Here is a 12,682-nt window from a genome sequence, read left to right as displayed (position 1 = left end):
GTTAATATTTCCCCACGTGGAATCACCCTAAAGCCTCCTCACAGCTGCTTCTGCACAGCTGCACCAAGAGTAAGCCAGAGCCTCCAGAAGGGCCTTTGGCCACCAAGAGCAGGAGAAGGCTCAGTGGATCTCTGGAAATCCCCATGATTTAGGCAGCTTCCCCACAGATATGTACAAGTCCCAGAAAGCAGAAGTGAGGAAAGCACTTTTCTTCCTTTCTCATGCAAAACAGCAAACATGAGCAGAAAGGCAGAATAACTGGCCAAGTGTGTTAATTCTTTTACCCGTTTCAAACAATTTAGTAAATGCTTTTAAAAGTTTTTAAACACTAGTCTGGAGCTACATGAACTGCAGCCAGGGCAGACTCTTCTCCCTCAAGCAAGCCAGGAAGGGATCTGTATGGTTTGCTGCTGCATAATTAGAACAACCCCACACACATGAAATCAAACTCCATTTTGTGGAGATGAACTATTCCCCATTGCACCTTGTTTAATCCATGGAATTAACTGTCATTTTCTAACATGGGCCATTCCACTGTGGTCACACATGTGATCTTTGCTCCACTCCTAACTTGGTACAATATACATGCATGGAGATAAAAATTCCCATAGGTACTTAATCAATCTCAGAATTGTTCCAAGAACAATTAGTCTGGGTGCAGACTATCTCATGCTGACTGAAGTGACAGCTTATTGATCTCTGTCTAGCTAATTTGTGATGTCCTATGATCTTGAGAGAACAGAACTTCTTTGTGGAAAGTCAAAAAAAGGTCTGAACTAAACCACCTTTTAAAACAGGACTTGAGCGAAGCATAGTCTTCACCTTGATGTCTGTAGCAGAGCAAATTTCATCCTTAAGATCTTGAATTACAGAAAGAAAACTGGCAGAAATGGTGGATTTTAGGAAGTTCTTCTGTTACATTTCACTTGTTTTTCTCACTGTAATCCAAACATCTATCAGTTGTTTGTGATTTGTGATTTATTGATCAGTTTTATATCTCATAATATCTAGTTGAAAATAATCGTTGACTTAATTGGCCCATGCTCTTTCAGAAATACTGAAATATTAATCAATACAGAGGCAATGAATTTTGTAAGAAAAGCAAAGACAAGCATGGAAAGACCATTTCTTACCTCAGTTACAGCTTGAATTGATGCACCGTGCTTTAGAAGTAGTTCCATTACTTTTATTCTGTTCTTCTTGCAGGCAATGTGAAGAGGTGTGAAACCATTCTGGAAATGAGAGAACACACTTTTTGATGCCCTCATGTAGTTAAAAAATAGAACTGGGTATAGAATTCACAAAATAGATTTTTCTGTTTTAAAGGAACAGCTCCCAAATTTATTTTGGCATTACTACATTTTTCATGTAATAGAAAGTAAACATTTCGAAGATAAAGATCTATTTCATATATCCAGTTTTAATTATGAAATATATTGCCCACTCCAATAATTAATCTATTTTTAAAAATCTCAAGTCATGCAAAACTGTCAAACCCTTCTTTTTTGCTTACCATATTCACTTTTACCTGGCTAGGGTTTTCTGCTGGAGGTTTTGGGGAATTTGGGGTGGGTTTTTTTGGTTGATTTTCTTTCAACCTTTTAGAACTGCTGGTAAAAAAAGCACTTTACATTTTACAGGCTCTGGAATTTACATCTTCTAAACTATTTTTACTACTTGTTTTCTTTGTTTGTTTGTTTTCCATTCATTCTCTGTCAGCTTACTGCAACTAGAAGTATTTCACCCCTTCCTTTAAAAAAGATGTGTGCAGTGGGCTGAACATTAGAACTGCCATTTTATTTAGTGTGAGATGATACCACAGAAAAAAAAGTAAATCAGGAAAATAGGCTGTCCAGAACTACCACGATTGGTACAGCAACATCAGAGCACTGAATGCAGAGCACTGAATGCTGCTCAGTACAAAAGAGCCTTTGCAGAACATTCTGAAAACAACTAGCAGAGCTGGTCCCTCAGATCTGATCAAAGTTATCCTTTTTTACCTGCCATACAGTAAAGAATATTGTTTTCCTGATGTGAGGTCCATGTCATTGTCTGCTCCAGTGTAGCAGCTCCCACCCCTCTCCTTGGCAGTGCACAATGCCCAGGGGGAGCTCAGCTGTGCTCCATATATCCTAACAGCTTGACCACAGACACCTGAATGCAGGCTGGTCTGCCACAAAAAGCACAGGAGCTGAGAGAAGGAAACCTGTGGAGCCTGTGCTGCCTCCAAGAGAGTCAATCCCACCTGGCTCGAGAGGGTTTCAGGAGCTCACAAAACATTTCAGGAGCTGAATGAGTTAGCATCAGGCTGTGAGACCAATCAACCCAATTCATGTCAGAATGTAAATTTGTTTGGAACAGTTCTTGAAGAACAAATCAAAGAAACATTTTAAATAGAATGGACTGAGATTGCAATTTGAACAAAAGGCATTAATGTATTCTGTTTGTATGCAGTTTAATTGCACTAATGTATTTTGCTGCTGAAGTTGTTTCTAAAGCAGAAAGGCATATGACTCATTGACATGGAATACCACAAACACTCATTATGCAACTCATTCCTACCTTTCACTGTTTCACATCACTGAGAACTTATAAAAATTCCCTCAGTTTTAAACATCACTGATTATTTTCTGTGTACAAACACTTGGAAAATAAGGATTCTCTCCATACCAAAAACTACAGCAGTTATGTCTGCAGCTCTTTCATCTACTCATAATCATAAAAACCTGCCAGGAGGCAAAAGTGCTCTAGTTACACTAGAAATTCATAAATCACTGCTGACTGTCTGCAAGCAAAGGTCTTCTCTGATTGCAGGGTACATTATCAACACTTTGAACCTCCAGCGTTTGTTCTTGGGCTGTGGCAATAACAGCCCATCCTCTCTGTCAGCCATCAGCAGGCAGAAAACATCTCCCAGGAAGTCCCAGCACAACTTTGCAGGAATGTTTGGCTGTGAACAGCGCCCTGCTGTGTACTCACCAGTGCTTTGGCATTAGGATTAGCTTTCTTGTCCAAGAGAACCTTGGCGACTTTGTAGTGGCCACAGTGGGCAGCAACATGCAGCGCAGTCAGGTAGTCATTGGTGACATCGTCCACAGGCACGTTGTGCTGGATCAGGAGCTGCACACAGTTTAGATGATCCCCTTGTGTTGCCATGTGCAATGGAGACAAGCCATTCTGCCAACAGAGAGACCCAGCAGGATGGGTTAGAGGATGCTCAGAGAAGGGAAACTCCTCCGCGCCGTTCTTGGGAGTGTTTGTTGTATGAAGAATATTACAAGCTCGGAGAGAACCCAAAATAAACACTAAAATGTTCAGTGTAAGGATGGGGGTTCTTACTCCAGAATTTGGAGCTTATTTGGTGAGAGTTTGTAAGCAGCCCCACATTGAAAAACTGTCATAACATGCCAGCCATGCTCTAAATGCAGCTTCCTTCCACCAGCATGTCTCAGACAAGCTGCTCAATTTACATGAGTTACATGAGGAACAGCACTTTGTGACTTTTAACACCCCAGCCAGGGAATTTGCTGGTTTTTAAAGCTGAGTTAAACTCACCACTCTAAACGTGGCCTGTATAAACCAGGCATGACAGCACAGGTCAGAGCATCCCTCAGTGAACACTACAGCCTTCCTTCATCCCTCCACTTGTGTTTTCCTGAATTTGGGTTGTACACATGCTTACACCACATTGTCCAGCTCTGGAGACCACTCTTCCCAGTCCACATAGGTAAAACACCAGAAGTTTCAACTGGGCTAACAATCTCTGAATAAAACCTCCATGCTGTGACCTACCAGCAGCAGTGGAAACACCTGAGAGAGACTCACGCACCAGTGAATTGTGTCTTGCCATGTTTAAAATAGTGAACAAGCTGCCAAAATATATTACATTTACAGAATAAAACCACGAGAGAAAATTCTCAAAAATTGAAAGGACTGACACTATTTCATGATGAAAGATTAAAAATATACACCAGAAGGAAAGAGCCTTTGTTAGCAGCAGTACATAGCTCCTCCTTCCAGCTGTAGGGGCTTTTTTAACTCGATTCTTCTGATGCCAAATTTAGTTTTGAGTGCAGAATCTATTCTTGTAGCAGCACACAATGGTTTATAAGCTGTAAGTGACTGCCAGCACACTGTGTCTGCATCGGGAAACACAAACCTTTGCTCACAGGCGCAGTGCCCTCGTGTGACCTGCAGCCAGCAAAGGCAAAACCAGCCGGGACCTCGGGCTCTGACACAGACCCTTCCCTCGGCCATGTGGTAACAGCCAGAACTCCAAAGAAAGGCAGAAATACGCCGTGGAACAATACTTCAAATCGAGATGGAGGCAGGATGGTGAAAGCAAACAGGTGAATCCTGTCAGAGCTGAGGAGCAGTTTACTGGCAGTGCTGAGACACAGACACTCTCGGACACAGTAACATCTTTCAAGTAAGATTATCTCATGGGCATCTCACTTGTGATTTATGTTGGCTTGGATAAGCCTCTCTCCCATTCCCAAAGGCTACTACAGCAATTAGCTGCATGGAAGCTTCATACAAGCAAGGCATTTTAAATGTTTTCACTGTCTTCTAGTGTAGTTAACAGTAGAACAAAAAAGATTAATTTCCCTTGGTCACCAAGTCCTCCTGGGAACAGTTTATAACTGATGATGCTTTAGAGGTGAGAGTAAAAAAATCATGAAACTTTAAACACCATCCTGCTCCATTTTTATAAGAAAGATCCTTCAGGGTGAAAAGTGCCGTTCTTCACAGTAACAGCCAATAAACCATAAACTCAATCTCTTACTCCATGACTTATTAATGGAGTAAGAGATTGAGAAGTTGATATGGGACTCTCTCATAGGAGAGACTTGTACCAAAAAGACTGACATGGATGGAAAAGAAAGGAAGAAACAGAGCCAATTTGAAAAGTCAGCAAAATACTTGATAAAAATCTGTCATGGATGTGAGAAGCGCAGCAGCTAGCCAGACCTCAGGCAGAAAAGTAAGAGACAAGACTGGATGCTAAAGAAGAAAAAAGAGACAAAAATAAAATTGGAGAATTTTCTTTTGTTATACCCTAAACCAGGCCTAGTTCTGTTGCAGTTGATGATACTGTATAACCTTACACAAGTCAATATTTCAATGCCACATTCAAAATAAAAATCTTACATGTAAGGGTGTTCTCCAGGCCCATATCCTTCTTGTGAGACACAACAACCCTAAGAAGTGATCTGGCACTTTAGGATGGAGCCACTTTATAAATACTCTTACGTTACTGTTTTTTTAAAGATTGCCAAGAAAATATTAAAGGGAAAGAAGGTCAAGATTAATCAAAGATATTGACCATTAAGGACCATAAGGTCACACCTTACCTTAAAACAACCAAAAAAAAAACCTCAGAAGAAGACAGGACCACAGAGAGGAAAAAAAGTATCACCTGTCTGACTAGATAAACATAAAATTTCTGAGCTTATTTTGTAGCTGTGTGGCATTAGCTTTAGGGCAAGAAAAAAGAAAAAGAAAATGGACAAAGAGCCAAAGAAGTGTGGAGTGATTTTAAAAAGATGGACCTTTATTGACAGGGATGTAATATCTTACATCCAAAATCATTGGCATGTTCAGGACTAGAATTCCCTTTTCATTTTGCCTATAGAAACCCCCATATAATCCATTAGGTCATCACCTTCCCTGAAAATAAATCTAAGGTTCTTCCAGTGCAAAAAAGGGTCAGCACTACACTAAACTATCTCTAGCAGGAAATAGCTATCAAACTGCAGCCTGGTTATTATTCTGAAAGAGTTTTATATAACATGAGAAAACTTTGTGAAGTTCAAATTCTTTCAAAGATGTGTCCTATTTCCAATAATATATGACTTAATTTGAAGAGAATGGAGCCACTTATTTTTGCAGAGGATGGTACTGCAGTTTAGTGCCAAATGAATGAATTCATTTATGCCATTCAGAGCTACTTCCTAGCTCACCTTCTGAAAGTGGCAAAATTAACACATCAGAAGGAAATGCAGGAAGCTCTGCACTTTCTTCTGTTCACTTTTTAACATGTAAGAGCTTTCCCTCTTCCAGAGGAGGCTCTTATTTTGCAGAAGTTGTTTATATAAGCCTCTGCAGATCAACATTCAGTCTGCCTCTCAGCCTTAGGCAATTTCTAACCCACTATCCCTTGTAATCTGCCTGATTTTGTCTAGTGAACTCTGGGCTAGGCTCTGTGAGTCTGCTCAGGAAGAGCAACAAATTCAAAACCTACAGTCCTAGAACGGCAGCTTAAGTTTAGGGGTAACACCTGAAAATACAACATCCACTCAACAGAGAAATGTAATTCCTTAGGAGAGATTTTAATTTACAATGCTGAAAATGGAAGAAATTTGGTGTATGTTTATGTGGGTGTCCTTTGGTTTGTTGTTATTGCAGGGTTTTTTGTTTGGTTGGTGGTTTTGTTTGGTGGTTGTTTGTTTTGTTTGTTTGTTTGTTTTTTCCTTTAAGTGATAAAAAGAGCTTTCCAAGAGGGTGGAAGAGCCTTTCTCCCTGGAGTATGAACTTCAGGCTCCAGGAGTGGCAGATGTGGCCCAAAGGGTTCCTAGACAGCCCCTTGTGGTTCTCCCCTGCTCATGGAGTTTGCAAGCTAGGGCTGTGGGAGCCCATGGAAATCCCACATGCAGAGGATGGGTGAAAAGTGTCTGTCAGATTACCCATGACAGCCCTTGCCAGTGACTCACTGAGCAGAGGAAAGTGGTGCCAACGTCCCCAAACAAATGCTAAATATAATCCAGTAAGGGGGGGGAAAAAAGGAGGGAGGAGAAAAGCAGAATATAGAAGGGTGCTGAGACAGAATAGGACAGGATGACAGAGAGAGAAAAGAAATAACAACGGAACAGGAATGCTGCTGAAACACATTGGTTACGGACTAAGGGAAAAAAAAAACATGTAGTGGAAGGTTATCTTTGGAAAGAACCTCAACAAACTGCACAGCCCAAATGTCATCCCTGAATGGGGAAGCCATGGATTGCAGTGGTGCAAAGCAGGCTGCTGCTCTGAGATTTGAAATCAGCACCAACAGCACAGCAGAGACCACTGCCTGCAGAGTTCTGGCAAGTGCTTCCTTTAATGCCAGCCCTTGGGTCTAAAGCAATCTGTGCACCCTGGCACAGGTGATTTGAAATTACCAGGAAAAATTTTGCATGATAAACTGTAGAGAGACAGAAAGGAGAGAATCTGGTAATCAGGCTAAGTCCTTAGGAAATATGAGCTGTCTCTGCAAAGGGACATTGCTCTATTTTTATCTCTTGTCTCTTCTCTAGCCGTAGGGTAAATTGGTACAAGCTGAAGATTTATTGTAATCACTGTGTATTTATTCCAGGATAGACACAGAGTTCTTCAGCTACTGAAATTCTGAGGATAGGGTTGCCACACAAGCCTTTTTGGTTGGCACAGAAATCTTTTCTTGTATATCTGGATTTAACACATTTTACATATGCAGACGTGCTCTACATACGGCATTCACTTTGGAGAGCTCCCACACAGTTACTTTAAATAACTAAGAAATAGGAAAGTTATTGCCAAACCCTTAAATATATGAGACATACAGAATTACATTAGGAAAAAGAAAAAAAGGCGCAAAGATTATCCCACCAGGAAAGAGGATCAGTTACCTTGGTTTTGGAAAGAATAGGGGCACCACGATCCAGCAGCATTTCTACAACCTGCTCATGGCCGCTTCTTGCTCCACAGTGGAGGGGGGTCAGCCCATCCTGTGGGACACAGAGTTATAACTGATTAGTGTCAGACATGCTGAAGTCCTGCACACTTTAGTAGAGGCCTGTGATGTCCCAGGAGGCTCATTAATTCCTGCAAGGCGCTGCTCTTCTGCAGATGAACACTTGAACCTGTTTGTTCAAACCAAGAGAGCACATTCTGGCTCTGATTTTCTGAACATGTAAATAGCCATATCACATTGGTGTTCATGCAATGGGCTCCTTCCAGGCCCTCATTGCACATGCAAGAAAAAGATGAGATTGCACTTCAGGTGCTTTTTGCCTGCATGCCTTGGAGAAAAGTGGGTCTCTCATTTGTCAGTATGCATTGGAGTCAGCGGATAGTCAGTCAGTCTGAGAGGAAAAAAAATCCTCCTCAGACTTTTTTATTACACTGATTTTGACAAGTGTGCAGCAGATGAGAAAAGCATCTTAATCCCAGGTGATGGAAGTATGTTGGATTCACTTCTGTCTCTCTGTGCAGACTGTGCTTATGTGACCCCCAGCTGAATGACTGGCCTAGAGTCAAGGCAAACTGCCCATACCCCTTTTGCAATAGTTGGCTAGGTAATAGTCAACATCCTAATGCTTGCTGCAAATAATGATGTCAAAGTTTTCAGAAACTTTGGCTTTTCCATTTATAAATCACAAAGGAAGGGGCTTTTCTCTGGTGTCTTCTACTGCTCTTAAAACACCTACGTTGTACTGTCTAGAATATGTATGTCACATCATTTCTATACAAGGGATTATCTAAAATTCCTTCTCACATACTCTCTTCACAACATGCACTGCCCCTCCATTTCCATATGATAGCAAGTATTATTAAGGTACCTCTTTAATAATACTTTTCAGGTGGAATATTATTCATCCTTGGTAATTCCTAAACCACACTCTACTGGAATATCAGCTTAAGCCCTGCAAAGTGTGGAGGGCAGCCAGGGAGAGGGGGGACGTGGTTCAGAGAGCCTTACATTCTCCTGCTTCTACATTTTTGCCTGCTCCTGATAAACCTATGGAAGATAACAAATAGGAATTTTCATGATAAACTTTTCCTGCTACTTTCATTTAAAACTTGCATGATTCTCATTGTGCCTGTTCTTTCACTTAAAGTAAGGAATATATTTTTGACATAGATGAAAAAAATATTTTGGTTCAGACTTAACTCCCTTAACTCAGGGAGTCATTTTTCCCCGCAAGATGAATGCAGCTTGGCCCACAATGTTCTTACTGACACCTCTCAAGTCAATTCTACTGTAATTTCTGCTTCTTCCTGCTATTTCAGCCCATAAAGTACTGGGAAGTGCATCTTGTTAAAATGATACTACACAAATTCAAGATGTATTGCTCAAAACACTTAAGACAAAGAGAAAAGATACCAAAACCCACAAATTATGCATTTTTCAGCTGAGTTGCAAATGTTTTGCCACAGCTTCACAAGCATTTAAAATGGGTAATGCATATTTCTTATACCAGTAGCTCCCACAGGTGAGGGCATTTCATGTACTGAGCAGACACAAACATTTGATATGAAAATATCACCCACAAAAGAAGGAAAATCAAACCCAGCAAGGCCAGGCAACTGCAGACCTGTAGGCAAGAGCTGAAGATCACTATGCACATTCAATTGTTCACTCTTTTTACTTTCTATAATTATCCCATTCTGCAGGTACATCAAAGACAGATACTCAAGGAGATCAGGCACTAAAGTTAGAGACCATTTTCCAGATTTAACACCTCCCCAAGTCATTTCACCAACATACTATGGTTAGCTCACAGAGAATGAGACACATTTGGTCATCTTCCTGTACCAGGCTAGACCCTTCCAGTGCTGCCAGCACCCACCCCTCTGTGGGTACTTCTGGCTGACAAGGTTTCTGTGGCTCAGGAGGAGCAAGCAGCCATGCTTGGCCAGCTGCACCTCATTCTGGGCCACACAGCAGTCACTACCAGCAGAGGCATCACTGGTGTGTGTCACTGTTGTGTGACACAACAGGACAATGCATGCAGGTGCTTGTCAGGACAGCTGATCTACAGTTATTGTTCCCATGATGTCAGGTCTCCCTCTGCAAAGAGCAAATACACTCCAAGACAGATAATTTAGCAGCATGGATTTTTTTTTTTTTTTTGTATTTTCAATTCACTATTCACTGGTTTAGTTAATTGGCACATAACACTGAGAGCAGGTAAAGAAATGTGCAGGGGTAATCTTAAACGCAGATAAGAAAGACTTCTTTCTTTTAAAAAGAGATTCTAAGATTAAAACAGACTGCTATGAGCTCAGCAAGACTTCACTGACTTTGTCAGGAGATTTTCTAGTTGCTTATTTACTGTTCACATAGACTATACCATGTGAAGCATAAAATATATTACATGTATTAGGAAGCAAACTTGCCTTAATATGAGTCTGCAATGACTCAGAAAAACCATTACAAACGATTATGACAATAATCTGCAGATTAAGGACTCTGTAAGTGTGCACTGACATGATAAATCATATCATCTGTATTATCTATCCCTCCAGAGAGCCTGAGAGCAGCTTCAGCAAAGCCAAGAGGACAATAGGAGGAGCTATGATTTAGGTACAAGCTTCCCATTAGGATTGCACACCCATCTCAGGGGCTGCTGCCTGCTTTAGCTTTTCTTTTAAACACACACAAATGAGACCTAAGCATTGTTTCTGGTCCCTGTTGACACTCAGGTACCTGTGTAGCTCTCTGATCTTGTTACACTGGACTCTAAACTGTCCTGAGTCTGAGCCTTCCTGCTGCTGTGTGTTTCCTCACCACCACAATGGCTTTAAGGGACTCCTGAGCAGTGTGGGGTCAGCACAGAGCAGCCTCCTTGTGCTCCCCAGCTACCAATTTCCTGTCAGTGCTCACTCAGGATTCCCCTTGCATCGTGGCATCCCCTGGACTGTCTCCCAAAGCCACAGCAGCCTCAGTGACACAGCTCTCACACCAGTGAGCATCAGCCTCTAACCTGGTCCAAGAGCGATGAAACCAAGCACAATAAAACTGAAATGTGATGTAAACATTCAGCAAGAGCTTGTCAGAGTTTGAGCCAGCCCCCAGAGCCTGTCCCCAGCCTTGGCAGGAGCAGCAGGCCCTCCTGTCCCCTGGGCCAGAGGGAGCAGCACACATTGCCAGGGGAGCCATTCCTGCTGCCTCCAGGGTTTATCTCCATGCACACCCTCAGCCCAGCAGGGCTCTGTCCCACTCCATGCTCCAGCTCTCCTGAATTCTTCACTCCATTGGCAAACTATTGCAAACGGCCCCTCCTGGGCAAGAGGGCAACAAACAAGGTTTGCTCTCCCTGCACGGGCAAAGCACACTCAGAATGCCAAGGCAGTGCCACTGCAGTTATTTCATATCCTAATACATGTGGGTTTTCTGGAGCAGCTTATGCATGATCTGATGCATCTTCAAAGAGCATATCCCACGTGTTTTCATGCAGATATGAGTGCTGGGCCTGTTGTTCAGCTGCAAAATCAGTAGAATGAAGATTATAAACACTTACTGTTAATCCAGGCTAAAACTTGCTTGCTGCCTGCTTCAGACACAAATTCACTTTGGCATATACAGTATTAGACAGCCAAAGCAAATCAAGCTAATTTAATCAACCTCTCTAATTAAATTTTACTTTTTTAAAGTCTTTTCTGGAAGACAGAAGAAACATAATTAGGGCAACATTCAGTAAACATGTTACATGAGGCATTAACAGGCCTTTGCCCAGACTCTTGGCTAAAAACCAGAATGATTAAAGCTGCCCTGGCAGCACATAGCTCTTGAGGGGTACCCTTAAGAATTCAGTACCCAGCCCCAAATACCAGTTGCTAGACATCTCACACACAAAAAAAACAGAGGGAAGAGGAACAGCTGGTTAAAATAAACAATGCAACATAGCGTGAACTAAAATGGAAAAAAAAAAAAAAGGCTTGTCTGAGTCTCAAAATAGTTTGAACATAATTTTTGGGATGTGTCTCACATGTTCTCTCAAGTCCCAAACACAGTGTGCAGGTGTGTAAGAGTATAATGGTGCTCATCAAATCCCAGTCCTAATGAATCCAGAGAAAGTGGGAGCTCCTGGATTACTGTTCCAGCAATTTAAACAGGATAAGGATTTAGCCCTTCGTGTTAACCTTTTGTGCAGTACTTCAGCACTGCAGTTTCCTGGACCATCTGTCAGCAGCAAATGCAAATGCTCATGTTAATGACTAAGGAAAAGAAATCATTACCTCAACTTATTGCTCAGGAAAGGCTTTTCGTTAATTTATCTATAAAATTATTCTTTTTGTGAACAATAAAAAAAGCATTATGTGGAGAGTATTCCAATATCCCATACAAAGGATGGATTGCAGGAACAAAATGCCAGCTGAATAGATAAATCTGTCCCATCTAAGAGTCAGAGTAGCAAATCCTGGCTCTGTTGCTCAACAACACAGAACAGTATGTTCTGCATTCTCATTTAAAGGTGAAATACAGACATGAAACAGAAGAAGAAAGGTCTAAGAGTTTCTCCTCCTGAGCAGTAGAAACCAGAAATCTCAAGATTTTATTTTTATCCTTTCATAAGGGTACAGAAACTTTGCCATTTTCCTTTAAGGAGGTATTTTATCTTCAATAATCAATCTTTGAATTAAACAGTATCAGAATGCCCAAGACAAAAAAACTATCTTAATAGAAAAAAAAATCTGCTTATCTCTTACATACAAAAATTCTGTAAATCTCTTAGAAAAAATAGAAAAAAAGAGAGAGGACTCACATTTATAAATATGGCACTAGGAGACTCACTTATTTTCACATGCAAATCCCACCTGTTATCAAGCTGTGTGTGCATTCAGCACCTGCCCCTCACAGAACACATAAGGCTGGGCTCTGCCTGGGCATCCAGCTGATAAGCAGGGCTTGACACATGTATCAGAAAAGACAGCCTCA

At 41.4% G+C, this 12,682-nt stretch overlaps 1 protein-coding gene across 6 annotated transcripts in view; it reads right to left on the bottom strand.

Moving 5' to 3' along the window:
* ANK3 (ankyrin 3) overlaps positions 1–12,682 on the bottom strand; it is a 193,133-nt gene that overhangs the window by 103,271 nt on the left and 77,180 nt on the right. For all 6 annotated transcript variants that reach the window (XM_054515545.1, XM_054515547.1, XM_054515546.1 and 3 more), the window contains exons 9-11: positions 7,647–7,745; positions 2,980–3,177; positions 1,134–1,232 (exon numbers count right to left, since the gene is read on the bottom strand). In XM_054515545.1, the coding sequence (XP_054371520.1) occupies positions 1,134–1,232; positions 2,980–3,177; positions 7,647–7,745 (396 nt within the window). The remainder of the gene's footprint in view (positions 1–1,133; positions 1,233–2,979; positions 3,178–7,646; positions 7,746–12,682) is intronic.

Source organism: Molothrus ater, chromosome 8 (assembly GCF_012460135.2).
Source record: "Molothrus ater isolate BHLD 08-10-18 breed brown headed cowbird chromosome 8, BPBGC_Mater_1.1, whole genome shotgun sequence".
Classification (NCBI taxonomy): Eukaryota; Metazoa; Chordata; class Aves; order Passeriformes; family Icteridae; genus Molothrus; species Molothrus ater.
The sequence above is the reverse complement of the archived record's forward strand: the minus strand, read 5'-3'. Positions and strand labels throughout refer to the sequence as shown.